This window comes from Scyliorhinus torazame, chromosome 1, assembly GCF_047496885.1.
Source record: "Scyliorhinus torazame isolate Kashiwa2021f chromosome 1, sScyTor2.1, whole genome shotgun sequence".
Taxonomy (NCBI): Eukaryota; Metazoa; Chordata; class Chondrichthyes; order Carcharhiniformes; family Scyliorhinidae; genus Scyliorhinus; species Scyliorhinus torazame.
This window is the reverse complement of record NC_092707.1, coordinates 194,293,231-194,319,859: the sequence shown is the minus strand read 5'-3', so window position 1 is coordinate 194,319,859 and position 26,629 is coordinate 194,293,231. Positions and strand designations below refer to the sequence as shown.

Sequence of the window (26,629 nt, the reverse complement as noted above, 5' to 3'; positions counted from 1 at the left end):
TAAATAGTGTTGGTTGAACCTTTCCTTAATTAGATTGACACTATTTTTGCTGAATTGAAATAATTATATTTGAGTGTTTAGCTGACTTGAGGATTATGATTGATTCATGAATGCAAGTTGTTGATTTCTCTCCATTCATTATGGACGCGAAATAAACAGAACACATTACCGACACACGCGCTTTCAAACCTGGTTGTTACCTCTTTAATAAAGTTCATGAAGCGGCTTCCAAATCGCCAAGGCTTGTGTCTGTGGCACTGCAAAGAGTTAACAGTCATCTGAGGGGCTCGCTGATAGGACATTGATACAATATGAACTGCATCGTATGTCAGAGCAGCATCTGTCTGAAATAAATGTGAAAACTGCTTAAGTTGATTTCTCGGAGTGCCTGTGTTGCTTCTGCAGTGCATGTTAGACCTGATCTGACACCTGGCTGTTTGACAGCTGGGCTCTATATCCTAGCATGCTCCAGATATTATTGTAGACTATAACAATACTTCAAACCATAAATTAATCTGTCAACTCTGCTACTTTTATTTTGAGCAGTCCTATTCAAAATATTGTGCAACTTGAAAAGGTTGTTTTTCTAATCAGAAACTATGGTGATCAATTGTCATTTGCTGCTTTGTAACATTTACATCATGCCACAGTATATAGATTAATCCATAAGCCCCTTAATTGTCTCCCTCGCCTTTGAAAATTTCAGAGCAAATGAATGTATTCAATCAGAGGACAGTAGCTCCTTTAAAGTGAAGTCTTTGCACTTTACAGGGTTGTATGAATTTGATGGCTTTTAGATGATCTTCCAAGATGCTTCCCTCTCTGAATTGGGAGGGGGTGCGAGGGCATTTAGAGTGGTAAGGAATTCTTCTGGGAAAACGGACTTCCTTGTGCACTGTTACAGCTCTTGTGTGCTTGCCCAGTTTTGGGTTTGGCGACAGTGCGATTCATCATGCGTCTGCCAATAGTTGCAACGGAGCATTTCTCTGACAGGCACTGCTCCATTTCGTAACCTGGCTGAGAACTCGAAGGGAAGCTTCGCCTGTCAGCTCAGGCTAAGATTTGGGTCTGTGCTTGGCAGTCCCAGTATTTTATTTGTAGAAGTGCAAGCTACTTCTTGCACCCAGTGAGTTCACTAAGGAAGTATTCACACTGGCACATGCTACCACGGATTCAGTTAGTGGCTACAATCAGTTCATTGCAAACCTATCTACCTAGAATCTGAACCATCACCATGGAGTAAGCGTATCAGTATTGGGCAAAACAAACATATTTTCTATTTTGGAAAGTGAGACAGGAGGGCTTTTAATAATTGGAAACAACAGATGCTGAGCACATCTACTGACGTCACTCCATATCCACTTCACTTATTAAAGAAATGGAGGACATACTAGCTAGCCCAGTATTTCACAGTGCATTTGTATATACCAGGGAATTAAAGAGCTCAGCATTTATAGTACTGAGCTCTTGAATTACTCTTCATGAACTAACCTTAGACAATGCATTGTAAGCCAATTTGCTATCACGGTTCTAAGCTTCAGAGTCTATTTGAATGGTTTAATTTAGTTGCATTGATTTTGTAATGGGAATATTATAATTTTTGAAATGTTGAAATTTGGGCAATGTGTTAAATGTTGATAAACAGTCAGATGCTCCTATACCAGTGTATGAAACATTTACTAGCCGTTCTCAAGGAAGAGAAAATAAGTTGATTCCTAGAAACTGGCCGCTATCCCTAATCCAGCAACAACAATAACCAGTATTTACATAGCATCTTTACTACACTACCAGTGTAGTAAAGCACCCATAAAGCTTCAAGCAGGAAATGAATGGCCAAACAAAATATTCGGAGGGGTGACCAAGAGTAACTTTTCCAAGTTTGCCAAAGAGACAAAGCTAGGAACCGATAAAGAGGCTCAAAGAAGTATATGTTAAGGTTAAGTGAGTGGGCATCAAGGTGGCAGATGGAGTATAAGGTTAAGAAGTGTGAGGTGAGAAGAAGTGTGAGAGTAGAAAGGCAGAATAATTTTTTTAAGGCATGATACATTTTAATATTGATGTTTAGAGACTTGGGGGTACAAGGAACACTAAAAGTTAGCTTGCAGTTACAGCAAGCAATTGGGAAAACAAATGATATGTTGGCCCTTATTACACAGCGACTGGAGTAAAAGAACAAGGGGGTCTTTCTACAATTGTATTGAGATTTGATAAGGCCACACGTGTGAGGTCTGTGTACGGTTTTGGTCTCCATAGCTAAGGAAGGGTATCCTTGCCTTAGAGGGGGTTATAGCAAATGTCCACAAAATTGGTTCCTGGAATGAAAGGTTTGTCCTCTGATAACAGGCTGAGTAATTGGGCCGATAACTCATGAAGTTTGGAAGATTGAGCGGTGAACCCATTAAAGCAAACAGGATTCTGAAGGAGCTTAATGGGATAATCCTACAGAGGTTCTTTCCCCTGGCTGGGGATCTAGATTATAGGGGGTACTGTCTAAGGATAAAGGACCATCAGTTAGGACTGGGATGAGGTGTCATTTCTTCACTCAAAGTGTTGTGAATCTTTGAAATTCTCTACCCCAGAAGGTTGGGGTGGTCGATTATTGAGTACATTCAAGATTGGGATAGAGGAATGTTTGCTCTTTCAGGTAATCAAGAGGAATGGTGAATGGCCAGACAAGCAGAAGATCAGCCATGACTGTATTGAATGGCAGAATATGCTTGAGGGGCTAAATGGCCTACTCCTGATCCTGTTTCTTACGCACTAATGTTTCTAAATATTCTACTAGGAGACAGATACAAAAGGGAGTGAATTTAAATGTATGTAAAAAAGATTGTGATTTATTTATCACAGTGAAGAAAACCTGGCATCCCTGCCTGTGAACTTTTGAACTCCATTTGATCATTTGGAAACCTATCGTACCGTCATAATTCCATCAAGTAGGCCAGAATCCGCACTGGGAGATGCTTGGAGGCGCTCCATGGACCACTTTTCAATGATTGAAGCTACATGCAGGTTTTCTGTGTTTAAAATTCGGAATCCTGTCATGTTTACACCACAGTAGCGATAGGAATCTAAGTCGAGGGCGAAGAGATCCTGTGAAAGAGAGAATAAGTCCTGTGTTAAGGCATTTCACACGGTGAATCTAATGAATAGCTGTACTGTCTCCTTTGTCTCCAATGCAGCCGCCTTCTATCAATGATGCACTCGAGTGGTTTTCTGCTTAACATTCCTTCTGCTGCAATGATCAATATTGAAAGCTGTGTAAAACCCTCCAGTGCTAAACTTTAACCACTATAAGTATCTGCTCTACACTGTGACATCTCAGCTGCAAAAAAAAGATAGGTTTGAATCAGCTTTTAAATAATAAGAAGAATGCTGCACATTAATTGTGCCTCTTAATCGTACTGTCATGGTAAGTGAAAGAGTTGGCATTTGCTTAACTAAAATGGAGCAAATATTGTGCCAAATGCTGAGAACTTTCTTTCATAAGTTGCTACATTTCTTTCCAGTTGCTGCATTTGACCTGCGATCCCATGAAGACAAGACCTATAGGCAGATATTTCCGACCAATCAATCTTTATATTTATAAACAAAATTCCTCTGTACATTAGCAAGTTGAGGTGTGGACTCCCCGAATGGTCTGTGTCAGATGGCCAGTAAATGTTTGAGAAGAGGAAGTATGCAAGATCAATGGATGGATCATCTATCTGTTTGGAATAACTGAATGCTGAAATTCTGAAATAAAAGTTGAGGATACTGTAAATGCAGAGTGGCAAAATAAAAAGACACAAATAAATAAAAGAGAATTAAAGGGCCACACGTTATTTTTTCTGACTGCTGTACATTTTGGTTTTCACTGATTTATCCCCTTTCCCCACCAATGATCTCCCTCCTTCCTTCCTATCTAATAATGTTGTTTCTTTTCTTCAGTGTAATTATGTGGATGCTGACCTCTCTCTGGTACTGAGTCTAAGCTTTCCATGAGCAAGGCTAAATGCAGAATGTTGCTCGACTTTCTGGTGGGCTCTCGGTCCGGTGGCAGGGGAGCTGGCGAGAGTCCCGCATCCCCTCCTTTGAGGGACTTAATTGGGAAAGAGGAAACAGGATCCCCAGCCATCTTCCTCCTGTCTGATTAAATGCCGTGGGTTGGATTCTCCCACACTGGCGTTGCACTCCCGAGTTTCCTGGAAAAAATACAAGCCGATTCAATGTTCTGCAGTGGTCTAGCAGGGACCTGGAGTGCTTCACGCAGCTTTGGCTGCGGATATGGGCCCCCACAGTTCCGGTTTCGAGTCCGCGCATGTGCACGGCGGTGGCCTCCAGCGGTTGTGCCGAGCACCATGGCAGACTCGGACCGCGGAGGCACCTTGAAGATGTCGGCCCCCCCTGATCAGCCGCGCGCCCGTGGATCCGTCTGGCCCGATCTCTCCCCTGGCCACCCGTAAGGGCCCCCCCCAGTGCCCGATCCCCCTGCCCCCCCAGCAGGGCGGCCGCGGACTGAGTCCGCAGTCGCCACGCGAGAGTTCCAACCAGCCATAGCATGTTAATTCCACGGCGTCGGGAACTCGGCTGATTGAGAGCGGGGGATCGCTGGGCAGGCCTCTGGCAATGGCGCCCCAGACGTGTGGAGTAAATTGCGAAATTGATGATTCTCGGGTCCCGGAGAATCGCCAGTGCGGTGCCGGGCCCGATTTTGGCGCGAATGTTGACTCTCCAGCCCCCAGGCCAAACGCGATTTTGCCGCGGGACTGCGGAGAATCCAGCTCCCTTTGTCTGATTAAATGCATTTTTTCTGATTCAATGCCTTTCAGCTGCCACTTCAGCTGGGGCGGATGGGTGGGGTGAGGAAGATGGCGGGGAGGGGGGTGGTGATAAATACACACATTAAATGTTGACTCAGCTGATTCAGTTAATACAATGTTCATGGCTGAATCTGACCTGTGTGGCATAGAGTTTGGCACATATCGTGTTAAACTGGGACCGAGTACAGTACTGCCCATGCAGTGATGTAAGGGAATGCATGACCTGCACCTGGGGCTCAACCTGATTGTGGGCAGAGCCATGTGCACAAACAAGTGTGGAAACAGCTCCGAGCTTCAACCCTCAAAATGCAGAGAAAAATTAACATCCTGAAGACTAAATAAAAATCTGAAGAAGCATTGTAACATGAAGAAAAGCTCAAGAAGTAAATGCCAGCAAGTTTAGATAAACCCTTTGTTTTCAAATAAATGGCACCATCTTAGATTTCAGCAACTTCTTAAAGTTGAGCCTACACCTACATTTTTAACTGTCGATCAAAATTCCAACTTCCAGATCAGTCTTGACTCATTCAAGAGTCAAACTTAATGGAAAATTGAGTGTACTGGAGAAAAGAAATTTGAAACTACCAAAGTGCATCAGGTCTAAGTGAGTCAGAAAGAGTCCAGACTAATTACATTTTAACTGGTTTAGTGAAATTATACTCTGCCAAGGAAAAACTGACCAACTTTCAAGTGGGAAAGATGAATTTGATACGGAAAAATGAGAACTAATGAGAATGCTGGAATGCCGCTTCCAGGAAGTAGAACACTTGAAAGAGCACATGAAATGCTTAAATGATGAACTTCGGGGATCAGAAGTCTCTGGTAAGCATTGTGCTAAATGCTGGGAACGGGAAAAGGAATTGCTGATGAATCAGAACAGTTGAGTCACTGCAGCAATAACAATACAAATTAATGAACTTCTTGAACTTCGGTTCAATCTGAACAACATGAAGGATTGAAGGATGAGGTGTGCAGTGAGGAAGAATAAACAACGTCTTTAAAAGCAATGAAGGTGAATTCTGCAGAACAGATTGAAAATTTAATGATTGTGCTGAAAGTGAATAAGGGGCATTCAGTGACCGTGGCAGAAGTATTCCAGAAAGAACTAAATACCCAGGCAAAGTTGTTAAATTTATACAGGAGATTTTGCAGATAATTCTGAAACAAAAACAACTCAACTGAACTTATTAGATTTATTGCTGAGCTGAATGAAAAGATACATAATCTCTAAAAAAAACTGGAAAAGAAGAAGTTAATCAAAAGTTGTGAAACAAGTGGGAATGAAGGTTCCATTGTTGAAACCTAAACATCCATTTGTGTCGCGGCGAGCCACATTATGAAAGAAGAGGAAAAGATTGTATGGAGCTGAGCGCAGCGTTCGTCCACCCCCCCAAAAATGGGATAAATCAACAACTACGATCACCAAACTGCCAAATCGACAAAGAACGGCTCAATAACAAGGAATGGAAACCGAGGATGAAAGGATATCCAGAATGCCAGAACAACCTCCAAATCAACAGTTTACTTGCAACAACAGAGCCTATCACTCTTCTGACAGTAGTGTGAACAGAATGTGGAACGAATATAAAAGGCCTCCAAGCCACTTAAACATATGAACTTGAGGGGCAGCACGGTAGCATTGTGGGTAGCACAATTGCTTCACAGCTCCAGGGTCCCAGGTTCGAATCCAGCTTGGGTCACTGTCTGTGTGGAGTCTGCACATCCTCCCCGTGTGTGCGTGGGCTTCCTCCGGGTGCTCCGGTTTCCTCCCACAGTCCAGGTTAGGTGGATTAGCCGTGATAAATTGCCGTTAGTGTCCAAAATTGCCCTTAGTGTTGGGTGGAGTTACTGGGTTATGGGGATAGGGTGGAGGTGTTGACCTTGGGTAGGGTTCTCTTTCCAAAAGCCAGTGCAGACTCGATGGGCCGAATGGCCTCCTTCTGCACTGTTAATTCTATGATAATTCAATGATTGAAGAGGAGCTGGGGGGGTGGGGGGAGGGCAAAAGACTCCATTAAGGCCTATCCAACACCCTACAGCAGTCTTTACAACTACCCACTACAATTGACATATTGTTGCAGTGTTCATTCTCTGCTTTTATTTTAAATTTCCGGCATTTGGGGCGGCACAGTGGTGCAATGGTTAGCACTGCTGCCTCATGGCATCGAGGACGCTGGTTCAATCCCGGCCCCGGGTCACTGTCCGTGTGGGGTTTGCATATTCTCTCCGTGTCTGCGTGGGACTCACCCTCACAACCCAAAGGTGTGCAGGGTAGTGTGGATTGGTCAAGCTAAATTACCCCTTAATTGGAAAAAAATAAAATAAATTAGCTAAAAAATTACCAATTCTGACAAAGGTGGATGTTATATTTCAACATATTACAGGGAGATTACACCATTTGAAGGGCTTTAAAAGTTACTGCCACAGACACGGATTTTAATTTCCTTTTGTTTTCACTGGCATTCTCATCCCACACATTTTTTCCACTCACTCTTGTCCTCAGTCTCTCTGTCTCTTTCACCAGGAGTGAAATAGAAGCAAAGGATTCAGTAATGCATCTAACATTCTAGGGTGGACAAATTGCCTATGAGTAGCATATTATTGAAAATTCACAAAAATGATTTGACTGGGTGTTCTGGTCCCTGTGTTTCTTTTCCATGTTTAAACAAATGGGAAGAGTTATGTGGAATGTTAATCTAGTGCGATAAGATAGCTCAAAACCTCATTGATCTAATGAGTGTTTCCCCATGATTGCCATTTAATGAATGCTGTATCTGTTTTAGTACAGTAAACAAACAAAATAACAGAATACCAAAGGCTCAGAAAAAAAGCAGAGATTAATGTTCTTAAATTGAATGCCTCTGCGAGACCACTCCACACCGTCAGAAATAAACTTGTGTGCTTCATTCTGGTGCTGGTATTAGATAATCCTGTACTTTATTCCACTTCATAATGTTCTACGTTCAAATGAACAAAACAGTTATTTTTATAGCTGTTGCATATTAGGGCAGAGTGGGTGTTTAGCTTTGGAATGCACCAAATCCCCGAACAGGTTATTTACTGAGATGATTTTACATAATGCCCATCAGTGGGGCCCCATGCTGTTGTAAGATGTAAGAAATGCATTTATGTGACATCAGTATCCCTCTGGAAGTATTATAAGAATTTTTTTGGGCTGCTCACCACTGCACTTAAATTCAGCACTGCTCTAGCAGAGCTCGGAATTGGACAATCATGCATAATTCTCTCAAATTGGATGAAATGAGATTTGAGATCCTTAGCAAGATCTGAAATGTGATCGGCCTCAATGCATGCATTTCAAATAGCTCAAGGGGAGATAATAATTTTCAGTTAATATCTAATGAATTGATCTACCGGCATTTGAAATCTTTAAACATCAGATGCTGGGAGTGAAAAATAAAAGATGTGTGAGAATGTGGGGCTCCATGAAAAAATTCAGGCTAACCTGAAGTGATGGGCAAATGATGAAGTCAGGGACAATAATGATGGGGAAAGTCAGTATAAAGGTGAAAAAGGAATATGAGATGAGGCTGACGGTTATTAAAAAGTAATATCTCAGTCTAGATCCTGCCAGGGTCACATGGCTACTTAACTCAATACAATGTTGATCCAAACAGCGGTACGGTGGCACAGTAGTTAGCACAGCTGCCTTACAGCTCCAGGGACCCAGGTTCAATTCCGACGTGGGTGACTGTGTGGAGTTGACACTTTTTGCGTGGGTTTCTTCCGGGTGCTCCGGTTTCCTCCCACAGTCCAAAGCTGTGCAGGTGAGGTGGATTGGCAATGCTAAATTGCCCCTTAGTGTCCAAAGGGTTAGGTGGGGTTACTGGGTTACGGGATAGGGTGGGGGTGTGGGCTGAAGTAGGGTGTTCTTTCCAAGGGCAAACTCGATGGGACGAATGGACTCTGTCTACACTGTAGGGATTCTATGAAGAGATGAACTCAGTTGAGATTAGAGTGACTGCCCTTGATATCAAGGCAGCATTTTAACTACTGCTCCCCGTACCTGGAATCCCTGACTGTGAAGTGCAGCCTGTACTACCTTCCACGGGAGTTCACTTCTGCCATCATCACGGCAGTCGGGGCAGCATGATGGTGCAGTGGATAGCACTGCTGCCTCACGGCGCCGAGGTCCCAGGTTCAATCCTGGCTCTGGATCACTGTCCGTGTGGAGTTTGCACATTCACCCCGTGTTTGCGTGGGTTTCGCCCCCACAACCCAAAAATGTGCAAGCTATGTGGATTGGCCACGCTAAATTGCCCCCCATAATTGGAAAAATGAATTGGGCACTCTAAATTTATAAAACAAACAAAAAAAAATCATCACGGCAGTCTACATTCCCCCCCAGGTGGAAGCGAAGAAGGTGGTTGATAAATTGTACACTGCTATAAATAACAATGAAACAGAATACCCAAAGGCCTTGTTAATTGTGGCTGGGGACATCAAACAGGCCAACCTCAAAAGTGTACTGCCAAAATTCCATCAACACATCTCTTGTCGCACAAGGGGCACCAACATCCTTGACCACTGCTTCACAAACATCAAGGGCACCTACAGATCCATCCTCCGACCTCAGTTCAGAAAACTGGACCACAAGACGGGGCTCCTTCTCCAAGAATACAAGCAGAAACATATGTGGGAGAATCCGGTTAAGAAGGTCGAGTAATGCTGGTTCGAGGCAACCGAAGATCTCCTACGCGACTGCTTGGAGTCAATAGACTGGTCCATATTCAAGAACTCAGTGGCCAACCTAAGCGAGGATGCCACTGCCATCACAGACTTCACCAACAAATGTGTGGACTGCTGCGTGCAAATAAGATAGTACGCGCATCCCCCAACTGGCAACCATGGTTTAACCGGGAGATTCACTCCCTACTGAAGGATAGGTCTGAGACATTCAAGACAGGTGACCCTGTCCTATACAAAATATCTCAGTACGACCTCTGCAAAGCCACCAGGAATGCCAAGGGACAATGCCAGAGTAAACTAGAGTCACAGACTAACGTACGGACTCTTGTCGGTTGTGGCAATGCTTAAACAACATAACCTGCTGCAAAGCAAAACGGAGTAGAATCTCCAGCAACAGCGCACCCTTTTCAATGAACTCAATGCATTCTATGCTCGTTTTGAGCAGTAAAGCAACAAACCATTGTCAACTGCCCCAGCAGCCTTGGACACATCCATACCTATCGTCACAGCTTCAGAAATCAGATTGGCTTTTTTGAAAGAAAACCCTCGGAAAGCAATGGGTCCTGACGGAGTCCCTGGTCATGCACTCAGATCCTGCACAGACCAACTGGCGGGTGTATTCGCGGGCACCTTCAACCTCTCCCTACTCTGCTCCGAGGTGCCTACCTGCTTCAAGAAGACTGCCATCATACCGGTGCCAAAGTAGAACCAGGCAACATGCCTCAACAACTATCATCTGGTGGCCTTGACATCTATCACTATGAAGTGCTTCGAGAGGTTGGTCATGAGACACATCAACTCCATACTCCCAGAATGCCTTGATCCACTGCAATTTGCGTACCGCCACAACCGGTCCACAGCAGACGCTATCTCTTTGACCCTACACTCATCCCTGGAGCATCTCAACAACAAGACCTCCTACGTCAGACTCCTATTCACTGACGACAACTCCGCCTTCAACACCATAATCCCAGCTAAACTGATATCAAAACTCCAAACCTGGGACTTGGTTCCTCCCTCTGCAAGTGATCTTCGATTTCCTGACCCATAGACCACAATCAGTAATGATAAGCAACATAACCTCCTCCACGATAGTCCTCAATACCGGGGCCTTGCTACTAAATTTCCTATATACACACGGCTGTGTGGCAAAATGTGGCTCCAACTCCATCTACAAGTTTACTGATGACACGACCACAGTGGGCCAGATCACTAACAACGATGAGTTGGAGTACAGGAGGAGATAAGGAACCTAGTGGCGTGGTGTAATGACAACAATCTCTCCCTCAACGTCAGCAAACTAAGGACCTGGTTATTGACTTCAGGAAGCAAAGTATCGTACACACCCCTGCCTGCATCAATGATGCCGAGGTGGAGATGGTTGATAGCTTCAAATTCCGAGGTGTACACAACAATCTGACCTGGTCCACCCACATCGATGCTACGACCATGAAAGCACAACAGCGCCTCAAGAAACTAAGGAAATTCGGCTTGTCCAATTTTTACAGATGTACCATAGAAAGCATCCAATCTGGCTACATCACAGCCTGGTATGGTAACTGCTCGGCCAAGACCATAAGAAACTCCAGATAGTTGTGAACACATCCCAGTCCATCATGCAAACCCACCTCCTATCCATTGGCTCTGTCTACACCTACTGCTGCCTTGTGAAAGTGGCAGCATAATCAAACGACCTTCCCAGCTGGATAATTCTCTCTCCCAACCTCTTCCATCAGGCAGGAGATACAAGAATCTCAGAACATGCACTAACGGATTCAAAAACAGTTTCTTCCCTGCTGTTATCAGACTCCTGAATGACCCTCTTATGAAATGAACTGGAGAATCGCCATAACCACACCCCGACGCTAGCGTGTGATTCTCCGAGGTGCGGAGAATTGGCGCCATTTGCGGTGGTGCGGTAGGCGCGGTGCCAACCGCGGGACGCCGCTTCTCTGGCCCGGATGGGCCGAGTGGCCACGCGGATACGACAGAGTCCCACCGGCACCGTTCACCCCTGGTCGCTGCCAGCGGGAACTCTGCGCGAATGGTCAAGGGGCGGCCTGTGGGGGGATGGCTCCTTCACCGGGGGGGCCTCCAATCGGGTCTGGTCCGCAATCGGGGCCCATGGATCGGCGGGCCGGCCTCTCTCCCCACCGGGCCTACTTCCCTGCGCGGCCAGTCCCTGAACACCGACGCCATGTTGAGTCGGGGCTGGCGCGTTAAAGAAGTCCCCCGCGCATGAGAAGGTTGGCGCGGCCCAACTGCACATGCGCGGGTTGGCGCGGCACCTATTTGGCACCGGGAAAGGAGGCTGGAGTGGCATGAACCGCTCCGGGGCTGTGCTGGCCCCCTGTGGCGGACAGAATAGGTCGTACCCAGGCCCGGTTCGCGCCGTCGTGAAACGCGACGGCGTTCATGATGGCGCGAACACTTGGGCTCCATTTGGGAGAATCGCCCCCCCCAGATTCCACACAGACAGTGACCAAAGTCGGAAATCGAATCTAGGACCCTGGAGCTGTGAAGCAACAGTGCTAACCACTGTGCGACCATGCCGCCCACTGTACCGTGCCACCGGTTTGTTGATGATTGCATACGATTCAGCACCATTTGTGACTCCATTTTAGACGTTTTTGTTGCTGTGAAATGAAAAGTCTAAAGTTCTTGTCCCTTTTCACCAAACACATTTATTTCACTTCCACAGCCGCTGCACAAAACTCTTAACAACACGCCACCTGACAGAGGCCACCTGAAGCCCCTTTACATATCAATGTCAATGAATGGATACTTAACATAAATGAGACAACTAATTGCAATGTCTCTTAACCCATTACTTAACAGTCTCCCCTTCCTTGGAGAAAAAAAATAATTAGGTGAAAACAAAATTTCAAAAAACTCAAAAACACACACAATGTCCCCTCCTTTTTTTTTTGTTTGGACGAGAAAGAAAAAAGTCACAGAAACAAGCGCCCTTCATTAACAATATCCAAATGTTTCTGTGAACTCGCCCCTCTTTTAGTAAAGCAGTCTTGACAGTTGATAGCTCCTGTCGACCCATTAAATTTTTGTTATTTCCCCTCTGTCCAACATCTGCTTCAAACTTGCGATGTCTATCCGTAACCTCTTTTCAATGATACTTTTTGTAGAGTGCACATTTTCCCACAGGGATTTATTGTCAATGTGACAGTGAATAGGTATATTACCCAAATCCCCTAATCCCAAAATTTCTGTCAATATCATACTTATATAAAAAGCCATATCCACCGCCTCTACAAGGCTTAATGTCTCAGCAACCAAAGTGCTTTTTGCCACTCTCCTTATTTTCTTTGTTTCCCACACAAGTGGGCAACATTTACCATTGTTCCCCAAAAGGAAAATTATAAAACCTCCTGCGCTTGAAACCCCATCACATAAATTTGCGTAGGATGCATCACTATAAACTATGAGTTTCAAGTGCTTAAGGTCACCTAAAACCGGTAACTTCAAAACACACTCCTGCATTTTTAGTTTGGCCAACGCTTTATTTGCTCTTATTATGTCTTCCACTTTGGGATCATTAATTTTTGTACTCAACTCTCAGACATCAAAACTCACGTCCGGTCTAGTCTGTCTATCTAACCAGTTCAGCTGCCCAATTAAACTTCGCAGTTGCTCTTTTTCTATCTTTGAAACCATTGCGTCTTTTTGTGAAACTCGGCCACGACTAATTGCTATTGGGGTGATGCTTTCCAAATATGATTGCTGACGTAAAGTTGCCCCTAACTTAGTCTGTCCAATTTCCAGTCCAATATATTTAAATGCACCGGAAGCCTGACTTCCAACCCTGAATTCTTTCCTCAAACCAGAGATTACAATAGCTTCAAAATCACTAGACCCACCCCACAAAAAATCATCGACATGCATCATAAAAATGCCAGAAAGATTTCCTTTATAGTGCCAGTAAAACATTGCAGGATCTGCTTTCAACTGGCAACAGCCTAACTTTAACAAAACTGACCTTCCCGAAAAATACCAGACTCTAGATGCATCATTTAATCCATATACACATTTGTTCAACTTCCAGAGTACCCCTTCTGTGTTAGCTGCTTCTTTAGGAGGACGGAGAAAAATGTCTCTCTGGAGCTGAGGCCCCTGCAAAAAGGCAGCTTTTATATCTATAGATTTGCATTCCCATGCCTTTGTGGCTAATAGAGCCAAGAAGATCTTTAAAATAACCTTTCCTGCTGTAGGTGAATCTACCCTTAAATCCTGATCTTCGAAGTTTTCTTCAAATCCCCTTGCCACGAGCCTGGCCTTTGGCTTATAAGTTCCATCCGGAAGAACCTTTTCCGTGCAAATCCATCTGTGGGATAGAGCTCTTTGTCCCCTATCCGGTACAAAGAACAAAGAACAAAGAAATGTACAGCACAGGAACAGGCCCTTCGGCCCTCCAAGCCCGTGCCGACCATACTGCCCGACTAAACTACAATCTTCTACACTTCCTGGGTCCGTATCCTTCTATTCCCATCCTATTCATATATTTGTCAAGATGCCCCTTAAATGTCCCTATCGTCCCTGCCTCCACTACCTCCTCCGGTAGTGAGTTCCAGGCACCCACTACCCTCTGCGTAAAAAACTTGCCTCGTACATCTACTCTAAACTTTGCCCCTGTCACCTTAAACCTATGCCCCCTAGTAATTGACCCCTCTACCCTGGGGAAAAGCCTCTGACTATCCACTCTGTCTATGCCCCTCATAATTTTGTATACCTCTATCAGGTCGCCCCTCAACCTCCTTCGTTCCAGTGAGAACAAACCGAGTTTATTCAATCGCTCCTCATAGCTTATGCCCTCCATACCAGGCAACATTCTGGTAAATCTCTTCTGCACCCTCTCTAAAGCCTCCACATCCTTCTGGTAGTGTGGCGACCAGAATTGAACACTATACTCCAAGTGTGGCCTAACTAAGGTTCTATACAGCTGCAACATGACTTGCCAATTCTTATACTCAATGCCCCGGCCAATGAAGGCAAGCATGCCGTATGCCTTCTTGACTACCTTCTCCACCGGTGTAGCCCCTTTCAGTGATCTGTGGACCTGTACTCCTAGATCTCTTTGACTTTCAATACTCTTGAGGGTTCTACCATTCACTGTATATTCCCTACCTGCATTAGCCCTTCCAAAATGCATTACCTCACATTTGTCCAGGTTAAACTCCATCTGCCATCTCTCCGCCCAAGTCTCCAGACAATCTAAATCCTGCTGTATCCTCAGACAGTCCTCATCGCTATCCGCAATTCCACCAACCTTTGTGTCGTCTGCAAACTTACTAATCAGACCAGTTACATTTTCCTCCAAATCATTTATATATACTACAAAGAGCAAAGGTCCCAGCACTGATCCCTGTGGAACACCACTGGTCACAGCCCTCCAATTAGAAAAGCATCCCTCCATTGCTACCCTCTGCCTTCTATGGCCTAGCCAGTTCTGTATCCACCTTGCCAGTTCACCCCTGATCCCGTGTGACTTCACCTTTTGTACTAGTCTACCATGAGGGACCTTGTCAAAGGCCTTACTGAAGTCCATATAGACAACATCTACTGCCCTACCTGCATCAATCATCTTAGTGACCTCCTCGAAAAACTCTATCAAGTTAGTGAGACACGACCTCCCCTTCACAAAACCGTGCTGCCTCTCACTAATACGTCCATTTGCTTCCAAATGGGAGTAGATCCTGTCTCGAAGAATTCTCTCCAGTAATTTCCCTACCACTGAAGTAAGGCTCACCGGCCTGTAGTTCCCGGGATTATCCCTGCCACCCTTCTTAAACAGAGGAACAACATTGGCTATTCTCCAGTCCTCCGGGACATCCCCTGAAGACAGCGAGGATCCAAAGATTTCTGTCAAGGCCTCAGCAATTTCCTCTCCAGCCTCCTTCAGTATTCTGGGGTAGATCCCATCCGGCCCTGGGGACTTATCTACCTTAATATTTTTTAAGACACCCAACACCTCGTCTTTTTGGATCACAATGTGACCCAGGCTATCTACACCCCCTTCTCCAGACTCAACATCTACCAATTCCTTCTCTTTGGTGAATACTGATGCAAAGTATTCATTTAGTACCTCGCCCATTTCCTCTGGCTCCACACATAGATTCCCTTGCCTATCCTTCAGTGGGCCAACCCTTTCCCTGGCTACCCTCTTGCTTTTTATGTAAGTGTAAAAAGCCTTGGGATTTTCTTTAACCCTATTTGCCAATGACTTTTCATGACCCCTTCTAGCCCTCCTGACTCCCTGCTTAAGTTCCTTCCTACTTTCCTTATATGCCACACAGGCTTCGTCTGTTCCCAGCCTTTTAGCCCTGACAAATGCCTCCTTTTTCTTTTTGACGAGGCCTACAATATCATTCGTCATCCAAGGTTCCCGAAAATTGCCGTATTTGTCTTTCTTCCTCACAGGAACATGCCTGTCCTGTATTCCTATCAACTGACACTTGAAAGCCTCCCACATGTCAGATGTTGATTTGCCCTCAAACATCCGCCCCCAATCTATGCTCTTCAGTTCCCGCCTAATATTGTTATAATTAGCCTTCCCCCAATTTAGCACATTCATCCTCGGACCACTCTTATCCTTGTCCACCAGTACTTTAAAACTTACTGAATTGTGGTCACTGTTACCGAAATGCTCCCCTACTGAAACATCTACCACCTGGCCGGGCTCATTCCCCAATACCAGGTCCAGTACCGCCTCTTCCCTAGTTGGACTGTTTACATATTGTTTTAAGAAGCCCTCCTGGATGCTCCTTACAAACTCTGCCCCGTCTAAGCCCCTGGCACTAAGTGAGTCCCAGTCAATATTGGGGAAGTTGAAGTCTCCCATCACCACAACCCTGTTGTTTTTACTCTTTTCCAAAATCTGTCTGCCTATCTGCTCCTCTATCTCCCGCTGGCTGTTGGGAGGCCTGTAGTATACCCCCAACATTGTGACTGCACCCTTCTTATTCCTGATCTCTACCCATATAGCCTCACTGCCCTCTGAGGTGTCCTCTCGCTGTATAGCTGTGATACTCTCCTGAACAAGTAGCGCAACTCCGCCTCCCCTTTTACATCCCCCTCTATCCCGCCTGAAACATCTAAAACCTGGAACGTTTAGCTGCCAATCCTGCCCTTCCCTCAACCAGGTCTCTGTAATGGCAACAACATCATAGTTCCAAGTAGTAATCCAAGCTCTAAGTTCATCTGCCTTACCCGTAATGCTCCTTGCATTAAAACATATGCACTTCAGGCCACCAGACCCGCTGTGTTCAGCAACTTCTCCCCGTCTGCTCTGCCTCAGAGCCACACTGTCCATATTCCCTAGTTCTCCCTCAACGCTCTCACCTTCTGACCTATTGCTCCCGTGCCCACCCCCCTGCCATACTAGTTTAAACCCTCCCGTGTGAGGTACTTCCGTGTATACCCCAAATTCACTCCAACTATGCAATTCTCGCTGTTTAGCTTCTTTCATAACTTTTTCATCTAATTTATTTGAAGCCACCAAAATCTCATGTGCATGTGGGCTTCGACTCCTATTAGTATTTGTAGTCGTACTCATGTTCCGAGATCTTGACAAATTACGTCCCCTCTCCCGCCTGGTATCTCGTTCTGTACTGCTACTGTTTGATCTTTCCCTTCTGCTATGGGATGTCCTTTCAATAGTTCTCGACCTTTTCCTGCGGACCAGTTCACTATCGGATGTATTATCTGAACTGGCACTGTGTTTCTGTGCCCTCCATTTTTGAACTTCGTTTTCCCAATCCATTGTCTTGACTCCTTCCCCTGAATGCTGCACATTCAACCAATGTTTATACTGTCCAGTGGCCTTCCCTGCTCTACTAATAACAGTTGCATCCTTCCATTGACTAGACCCTTCAGGCAAGTATGTCACTTTTGTACCAACTTTTGGCAGTTGCCCTTTCGGAAAAATGGCCTGTTTTAATTCACCAGAAGTGTTGTGTTCCTCCACAGAAACCCTGTCTATATCAGTTAATTGGTCCTCATAGTTCTGTAACACATGCGTACCAGATGACTCTGGTTCCTCGTCATGTCTGTCTGCTCTGTCTAAATTTGAAAATTTGTAATCTGTACCCATTATCCTTGATGAATGGACCCTAACAGTTTGATTACCATGTTGCAAAATAATTGTTTTGCCATCTATGCCTATGATCTTCTCTGAGCCTTTCCATTCATTAGAATTGTCTCTCTTATAGTATACCATGTCTCCTTGCTGAAAAACGGCATCTGATGGCCGTACGTTATGTCTTAAAGCTCTGTGAATTCTTTCAGAGGCTTCTGCTTCCAAAAAAGCTTTTCTACTGCTATGTAATGCATTTAAATGTTTAGCAAAATCAGAGCTAATTGTTGTACCCTCCCAAGCTGGAGGCTGGTCATCCAAAATGGACGAAATTTTAGGATTTCTACCAAACACTAATTGATAAGGACTATAGCCCCCAACCATCTGCAATGAATTCTTTGCATGTACTGCCCATGCTAAAGCTGAATTTAGCCTGCAATTGGGTCGATCTGCCAAAATTTTCTGAAGCATGTCATCGATGACAGCATGATTTCTTTCACAGACACCATTACTAAATGGGCTTTCTGCAGCCATATTCATAACTCTGATATTCATGTTTTCACACATATCCATAAACTCATCATTAGCAAATTCTCCCCCATTGTCCGTAAGGAATTTTGCCGGTGGACCCATTCCTGTCCCTATCCATTTTTCCACGATTTGATCCAGAATTACTCTCTTTTCTTTACTTTGTACAATCATTGAATGACTAAATCTGGTTGCTAAATCTACAAAATGCAAAATAAATATATTATTTGCTTTATCCCAGATCTTAAGGTCCATGGCCACAATGTCGTTAAAATCCCTGGCCAAAGGTAGGGTTACTATCGGTCGTGCTGGTGTCCTTCTGTACTTCCTACAAACTTCACAGCGGTCACTAACCTGTTCTATCAGTTTAGTATAGTCGTCATCCCTTACCCCTGCATCCTTTAATACATTTTTCAGCCTCCGAGGAGGCGGATGTGCAAATTGTCTATGCAGTTTTAATACCACAAGCTTTTTATGAAATGAAAAATGAAATGAAAATCGCTTATTGTCACAAGTAGGCTTCAAATGAAGTTACTGTGAAAAGCCCCTAGTCGCCACATTCCGGCGCCTGTTCAGGGAGGCTGTTATGGGAATCAAACCTTGCTGCTGGCCTGCCTTGGTCTGCTTTCAAAGCCAGCGATTTAGCCCTGTGCTAAACAGCCCCTTATTTATCAGCTAAAGTCCCATTTTCAACTGCCATTAACACATCCTGAATCACTCTACTTGAAAAATTATTTGTCAGTAATGGAATACAATAGTGTTCCGACTGTGTAAATTGTAAGTCCACAGTCTTTCCAAAAACTGCTGCCTTATCCTGTTCCATATCCAGTTTCATGTGTGCTTTCTTCATCGATGGACTGCTCAGAAGCAAAGGTATCTCACTTGATACAACATCCGTGCTAATGAAATGATTCACTCCGGCAATATTGCAAGGGATCACCACTCTTTTCAGCGACTTCAGAGTATTATCATCCCCAAACCTGAAACTTGTGGAACTTTCAAATTCCTTAACCTTGTTACGATTTTCAGCATTCAAAGAGTCCAGGTAACATTTTAACCAGTCAATTCCACACACAGTAGATGTGCAGCCACTGTCCAATACAGCACAGTTGAAAGATTCTGCAACCAACACCCTCATTATCGGTGTAAAACTGCTTATCAATAGGACAATGCCTTCTTTCTGGTCACTATCTTTTTCCTCTTCTGACTCTTCCGTGTCATGTGTCGCTTCAAACACTCTATCATAACGAGTTGGACAGTTGAAAGCATAATGGTATTGAGAGTCACATCGAAAACATTGATTTATCATGTCCCGTGCATTTCTGGGGTTCATCTTCCTATTGTAGATTCTAACTGGGTTTCTGTCTTCACAATTTCCTTGTCTCAGTCTCCGTCTATAGTCTTGAGCCCTGTTCGTAGCCATACAATTTCGCCATCCTGTTACTAGTGTATCTTCCATATTCTGCCTTATTGCAGGCTGACTTATTTGGGTCATCAGAATCGAATGTTTCCCCAGAAGCTTTTGTAAAGCTTTTGTCATTTGTTCGAATCAGGTATCCTTATCAGTAAACTGAACTCCTGTCAAAACCAGGAGCCTATCCATGTTGCTCACTCTAGCACAGTGAAGTAATTTAAAGGCCAACACAGACTGTGGAAATTCCAGATTGTGTTTCTGCAGCCTTTTATATAGTCTGCCAAATTCCATTGTATAGTCTTCCATGGAGATATCCTCCATTTTACGGAACTTATCAACATCCGACCATGCTTCATACGCACTTAACAAGTCATCTTTCTTATAAATCTTATCCATATAAGTATTAAAGTCTCCAGACCTTCTTCTGAGTCTACCTCTTCTAATTCCAGCTCAGAAAGCACTTTGTTTTGGATTTTACTGCCATATGGTAGAGAAAGAGCCAAAGCCACACCTTGTTTTCTCTTTCACAAGGCAGTCACTTTAGTCCACATAACTACTGCACTTCTCCATTGGTCATACGATTCCCTTTCAGAAAATAAGGGACGATAGTCATATCCAGCCATCTTTATCCTGGGTTCAGCCATGTTACTTTTTTTTTTCCTTCTCACTCACTCCTTGGTTTGATCAGGAAAAGTTGTATCTTTCAAACCTTCACATTTGCACAGCAACCATCCTCTGCTACCATTTTTAGACGTTTTAGTTGCTGTGAAATGAAGAGTCTAAAGTTCTTGTCCCTTTTCACCAAACACCATTTATTTCACTTCCACAACCTCTGCACAAAACTCTTAACAACACACCACCTGACAGAGGCCACCTGAAGCCCCTTTACATATCAGTGTCAATTTATGCATACTTAACATAAATGAGACAACTAATTGCAATGTCTCTTAACCCATTACTTAACATCCACAGATACTGAAGCTGTCCATGTCCATGTGCAGCCAGACTTGGTCCATTTTCAGGTTTGCACTGATAATTGCATTCAGGTTTGCACTGATCAGGTTTGCATTCATGCCACACAAGTGAGAGACAATGACCATCTTCAACAAGAAAGAATTTAACCATCTCCCCATGATAATCAATGGTATCACCATTGCTAAATCCCTCAATACCAACATCCTGGGTGTTGCTATTGACCAGAAACTGAACTGGACTCCCAAAAGCCTGGCCACCATTTTCAAGACAAAAGTCAGGAATATGATGTAATACTCTCCACTAGCCTGGAAACGTGCGGCTCCAATAACACTCCAAGACACTCAACACCATCCAGAACAAAGCAGCCCAATGGATTGGCACCTCTTCCACCACCTTAAACATTCAATCCCTCCACCACCAATACCGAGTGGCAGCAGTGTGTATCATCTACAATCTGCACTGCAACAACTTACCAACACACCTTCGACAGCACCTACCAAAGCTGCAACCGCTACCACCTGGAAAAACAAGGGCAGCAGATGCATTAAAAACATTTTAAAAATTATTTACAGGATGCGGGCGTCGCTGGTTAGGCCAGCATTTATTGTCCATCCCTAGTTGCCCTTCAGAAGGTGGTGGTGAGTTGCCTTCTTGAACCGGTGCAGCCCCTGAGGTGCAGGTACATTCACTGTGGTGTTACAGAGGCAGTTCCAGGATGTTGCCGTAACGACAGTGAAGGAGCAGTGATATATTTCCAAGTCAGGATGGTGAGTGATTTGGAGGGGAACCTCCAGGTGGTGGGGTTCCCAGACACCTGCTGCCCTTGTCCTTCTAGATGGTAGTGGTCGTGGGTTTGGAAGGTGCTGTCTCAGTAACCTTGGTGAGTTACTGCTGTTCATCTTGTAGATGGTACACACGGCTGCCACTGTCCATCAGTGGTGGAGGGTTTGAATGTTTGTGGAAGGAGGAGCAATCAAGTGGACTGTTTTGTCCTGGATGGTGTCAAGCTTCTTGAGTGTTGTTGGAGCTGCACTCATCCAGGCAAGTGGAGAGTATTCCATGACACTCCTGACTTGTGCCTTGTAGATGGTGGACAGGCTTTGCGGGGTCAGGAGGTGAGTTACTCATCATAGGATTCCTAGTCTTTGACCTGCCCTGATAGCCACAGTATTAATATGGCTAGTCTCGTTCAGTTTCCAATCAATGGTAGCCCCCAGGATGTTGATTGTGGGGGATTCAGCAATGGTAATGCCATTGAATGTCAAGGGGTGGTGGTTAGATCCTCCTTAGAATATGGTCAATGCATGGCACTTATGTTGTGCGAATGCAACTTGCCACTTGTCAGCCCAAGCCTGGATATTGTCCAGGTCTTGCTGCATTTCAACATGGGCTGCTTCATTACGGCATGGAGCCCTCACCATTTACAACTTTCTCTCCAAGCCCCATACCATCCTGACTTGGAAATATATCGCTGTTCCTTCATTGTTGCTGGGTCAAAATCCTGGAACTTCCTCTCTATCAGCACTGTGGGTGTACCTGCACAATGTAGACTGTCATAATTCAACAAGGCAGCTCAACATCACCTTGTCATAGGCATTTATGGATGGTCATTGATTACCCATCTAGCGGCATCCAAATCCCATGAAAACTTTTTGCAAACATGAAAAAAAAAATAAAGGAGGTTGGGACTGGCAAGTACCAATTGAGGGGTCTTCCGGTTGCGGCTATGCCTAGGTAGGTTGTACGTTCGGAAGCTCCCGCCGGGAACAGACTTTTGGGCTCTCTAGAGGGGCCCCAACGGCAATTGTTCGACGGCTTCCAGTGTGGGAAGGTGACAGCAAGGTCCCCCCGACATTATATGGATTGGACCAGGAGTGGAGCGGTGAAAAAAGTGATCTTGGAGCAGCGAAAAGTGAGAGGGAGAAAAAACAAGATGGCGGCGGGTTGAGACCAAGCAGCATGGGCGCAGTGGTCACAGGAGAAGCAGGGATTTCTTCAACGCTGCTTTGAGGAGCTGAAAACCGAAATGCTGGCACCAATGAAGGCGGCGATTGAGAAGCTAGTGGAGACCCAGAAGGCCCAAGGGGCGGCGATCCGGGAGGTGCGGCAAAAAGCCTTGGAGAACGAGGACGAGATCTTGGGCCTGGCGGTGAAGGTGGAGGCGCACGAGGCGCTGCACAAGAGGTGGGCGGAAAGATTTGCGGACCTGGAGAATAGGTCGAGGAGGAAGAATCTTCGGATTCTGGGTCTCCCCGAAGGAATGGAGGGGCCCGATGCTGGGGCATATGTGAGCACGATGCTCAATTCACTGATGGGCGCGGGAGCCTTCCCGAGGCCTCTGGAGCTAGATGGGGCTCACCGGGTCCTAGCAAGGAGACCCAAGGCCAACGAGCCGCCAAGGGCTGTAGTGGTGAGGTTTCACCGCTTTATGGACAGAGAGTGTGTCCTGAGATGGGCCAAGAAAGAGCGGAGCAGCAGGTGGGAGAACACGGAGATCCGAATCTACCAGGACTGGAGTGCAGAGGTGGCTAAGAAGAGAGCTGGTTTCAATCGGGCTAAGGCAGTGCTCCATCGAAAGGGGGTGAAGTTTGGTATGATGCAGCCAGCGCGATTGTGGGTCACGTTCCAGGATCGGCACCACTATTTCGAAACGCCTGATGAGGCATGGAGCTTTATACGGACTGAAAAGTTGGACTCAAATTGAGGGTTTGTTGTGGGGGGATGTTTACTGTGTATATGGTGTTTATTACGTTTAGGGAATGTTCCTTTGGTTTGGGTGCTGGATGAGGATGGGTGAAGGGATTTGATGGGGAGACTGTGGGAGAGTGTGGGCGTCGGTGATGGAGGGGCAGACCCCCACGAACGAAGAGGGGGAGTGGAGGCCCGGGGATGGGAAATTGGGGTAAGGCCGCAAAAGGAGCTGCGCCAGAGGGGCCGGGGCCGCCTCAGGAAAACGCTGGCTTTTTCCCACGCTAGGGAAGGACGCAGGTGGGGGCCGGGGGGGGGGGGGGCGGTGCTGGAGAGGAGCGCACACTGACTGCCAGGGAGGGGGAGGGGGGATTCTCACACTGGGGGGTTTTGATGGAATGGCGGGAGAGGCCGGGGTCAGCAGGAGTCAGCTGACTTACGGGAGTGTTATGGAGGGAGCAAAAGGGCTAGATGTGGATCTAGCGGGGGGAGGGTGGGGGCGGGAGAGGGGGGGTATAGGGTTGCTGCTGCATTGGCCAAATGCGAGCTGGAAGTAGGAGAGGTGGTCAGGGCAGGGATCCGCCGTCTGGGGGACTGGAGGACTGGGGGGGGGGGGCCTGATCCGGCTAACTTGGAATGTGAGGGGCCTGAACGGGCCGGTCAAGAGGGCCCGGCTGTTCGCGCACTTAAAGGGACTGAAGGCAGACGTGGTTATGCTCCAGGAGACACATTTGAAGGCGGGTGGTACTGGTAAACGTATATGCCCCAAACTGGGAAGATGCCAGATTTATGAAACGCATGCTGGGTTGGAATCCGGACCTGGAGGTACGAAGCATGATAATGGGGGGGATTTCAACACGGTGCTGGACCCAGCACTGGATCGCTCTCGGTCCAGGACGGGTAAGAGGCTGGCTGCGGCCAAGGTGCTTAGGGGGTTTATGGACCAGATGGGGGGAGTGGATCCATGGAGGTTTGTCAGGCTCCTGGCCAGGGAATTTTCATTCTTTTCCCACGTCCATAGAGCCTACTCCCGGATAGATTTATTTATTTTGAGTAGGGCGCTAATCCCGAAAGTGGAGGGAACGGAGTATTCGGCCATTGCCATCTCAGACCACGCCCCGCACTGGGTGGAGCTGGAGTTAGGAGAGGAGAGGGACCAGCGGCCGCTGTGGCGTCTCGATGTGGGATTATTAGCGGATGAGGAGATGTGCGGGCGGGTGTGGGGATGCATTGAAAGATATTTGGAGGCCAATGACAACGGGGAGGTGCAGGTAGGGGTAGTCTGGGAGGCGCTGAAGACGATGGTCAGGGGAGAGTTAATCTCCATCAGGGCCCACAGGGAGAAGAGAGAGGGCAGGGAGAGGGAGAGGTTGGTGGGGGAGATCTTAAGGGTGGACAGGAGATATGCAGAGGCCCCGAGGAGGGACTACTCATGGAGCAGCGGAACCTCCAGACGGAGTTCGACCTGTTGACCACAGGGAAAGCAGAGGCACTGTGGAGGAAAGCGCAGAGGGCGACGTATGAGTATGGGGAGAAGGCGAGTCGGATGCTGGCACACCAGCTTCGTAACAAGGAGGCAGCGAGGGAGAGAGGTGGAGTTAAGGATAGCGGGGGGGACTACGGTGCGGAGTGCAGTGAGAATAAACGAGGTATTTAGGGACTTCTATGGGGATCTGTACAGATCTGAGCCCCCGGCGGGGGTAGAGGGGATGCGACGATTTTTGGATCAGCTGAGGTTCCCGAGGGTGGAGGAGCAGGAGGTGGCTGGTTTAGGGGCGCCAATTGGGCTGAAGGAGCTGGTTAAAGGATTGGGGAGCATGTAGGCGGAGAAGGCCCCGGCGCCAGATGGGTTCCCGGTCGAGTTTTACAGGAAATACGTGGACCTGCTAGGCCCGTTGCTAGTGAGGACTTTCAATAAGGCAAGGGAGGGGGGGACCTTGCCCCCGACAATGTCCGGGGTGCTGATCTCTCTGATCCTGAAGCGGGACAAGGACCCACTGCAATGTGGGTCGTATAGACCGATCTCGCTCCTCAATGTGGATGCTAAGTTGCTGGCAAAAGTGCTGGCTACGAGAATTGAGGACTGTGTCCCGGGGGTGATTCATGAGGATCAGACGGGATTTGTAAAGGGCAGGCAGCTGAACACTAATGTGCGGAGGCTCCTCAATGTGATTATGATGCTCTCGGTGGAGGGAGAAGCGGAGGTAGTGGCAGTTATGGATGCGGAGAAGGCCTTCGACCGGGTGGAGTGGGAATATCTTTGGGAAGTGCTGCGGAGGTTCGGGTTCGGGGAGGGGTTCATCAGCTGGGTCAGGTTGCTATATAGAGCCCCGGTGGCGAGTGTGGCTACGAATCGGCGGAGGTCAGAGTACTTTCGGCTGTACTGAGGGACGAGGCAGGGGTGTCCCCTGTCCCCCTTGTTGGCATTGGCAATTGAGCCTCTGGCCATGGCACTAAGGGAGTCCAGGAAATAGAGGGGACTGGTCCGAGGGGGAGAGGAACATCGGGTGTCGCTATATGCGGATGACCTGTTGCTGTATATGGCAGATCCAGTGGAGGGGATGGCGGAGGTCATGCGGACCCTAAGGGAGTTTGGGGACTTCACGGGGTATAAGCTCAATGTAGGGAAAAGTGAGCTCTTTGTGGTGCATCCAGGGGACCAGGGAAGGGGGATAGACAACCTGCCGTTGAAGAGAACGGAAAGGAGCTTTCGGTACTTAGGGATCCAGGTGGCTGGGAGTTGGGGGGCCCTGCACAAGCTCAATTTGACGCGGTTGGTGGAGCAGATGGAGGAGGATTTCAAAAGATGGGATGTGCTGCACTCTCGCTAGCGGGCAGGGTGCAGTCGGTTAAAATGATAGTCCTCCCGAGGTTTCTCTTTGTGTTCCAGTGCCTTCCCATTATGATTCCCAAGGCCTTTTTCAAACGGGTAGGTAGGAACATCATGGGTTTTGTGTGGGCAAATAAGACCCCAAGGGTTAAGAGGGTGTTTCTGGAGCGTAGTAGGGACTGGGAGGGCTGTCTCTGCCAAATGTGTGCGGCTATTATTGGGCTGCCAATGTGGCGATGATGCGTAAGTGAGTAATGGAGGGAGAGGGGGTGGCGTGGAAGGGGTTGGAGATGGAGTCCAGTGTGGGCACGAGTCTGAGGGCGCTGGCGACGGCACCGCTGCCGCTCTCGCCGACAAGGTACACCACGAGTCCGGTGGTGGCGGCGACGTTGAAGATCTGGGGGCAGTGGAGACGAAACAGGGGTGAGGTGGGAGCCTCAGTTTGGTCCCCGATTCGGGAGAACCATCGGTTCGTCCCGGGAAGGATGGATGGGGGGTTTCGGAGCTGGCATCGGGCAGGGATTAGAAGAATGGGGGACCTGTTTATAGATGGGACGTTTACGAGCCTAGGGGCGCTGGAGGAGACGTTTGGGTTA

General features: G+C 46.8%; 1 protein-coding gene across 2 annotated transcripts in view; it reads right to left on the bottom strand.

The window, feature by feature from the left end:
• The window catches only part of LOC140418302 (glutamate receptor ionotropic, kainate 3-like), a 727,178-nt gene that overhangs the window by 433,073 nt on the left and 267,476 nt on the right, over positions 1 to 26,629 (bottom strand). For both annotated transcript variants that reach the window (XM_072501775.1, XM_072501774.1), the window contains exons 6-7: positions 2,920 to 3,093; positions 201 to 344 (exon numbers count right to left, since the gene is read on the bottom strand). In XM_072501775.1, the coding sequence (XP_072357876.1) occupies positions 201 to 344; positions 2,920 to 3,093 (318 nt within the window). The remainder of the gene's footprint in view (positions 1 to 200; positions 345 to 2,919; positions 3,094 to 26,629) is intronic.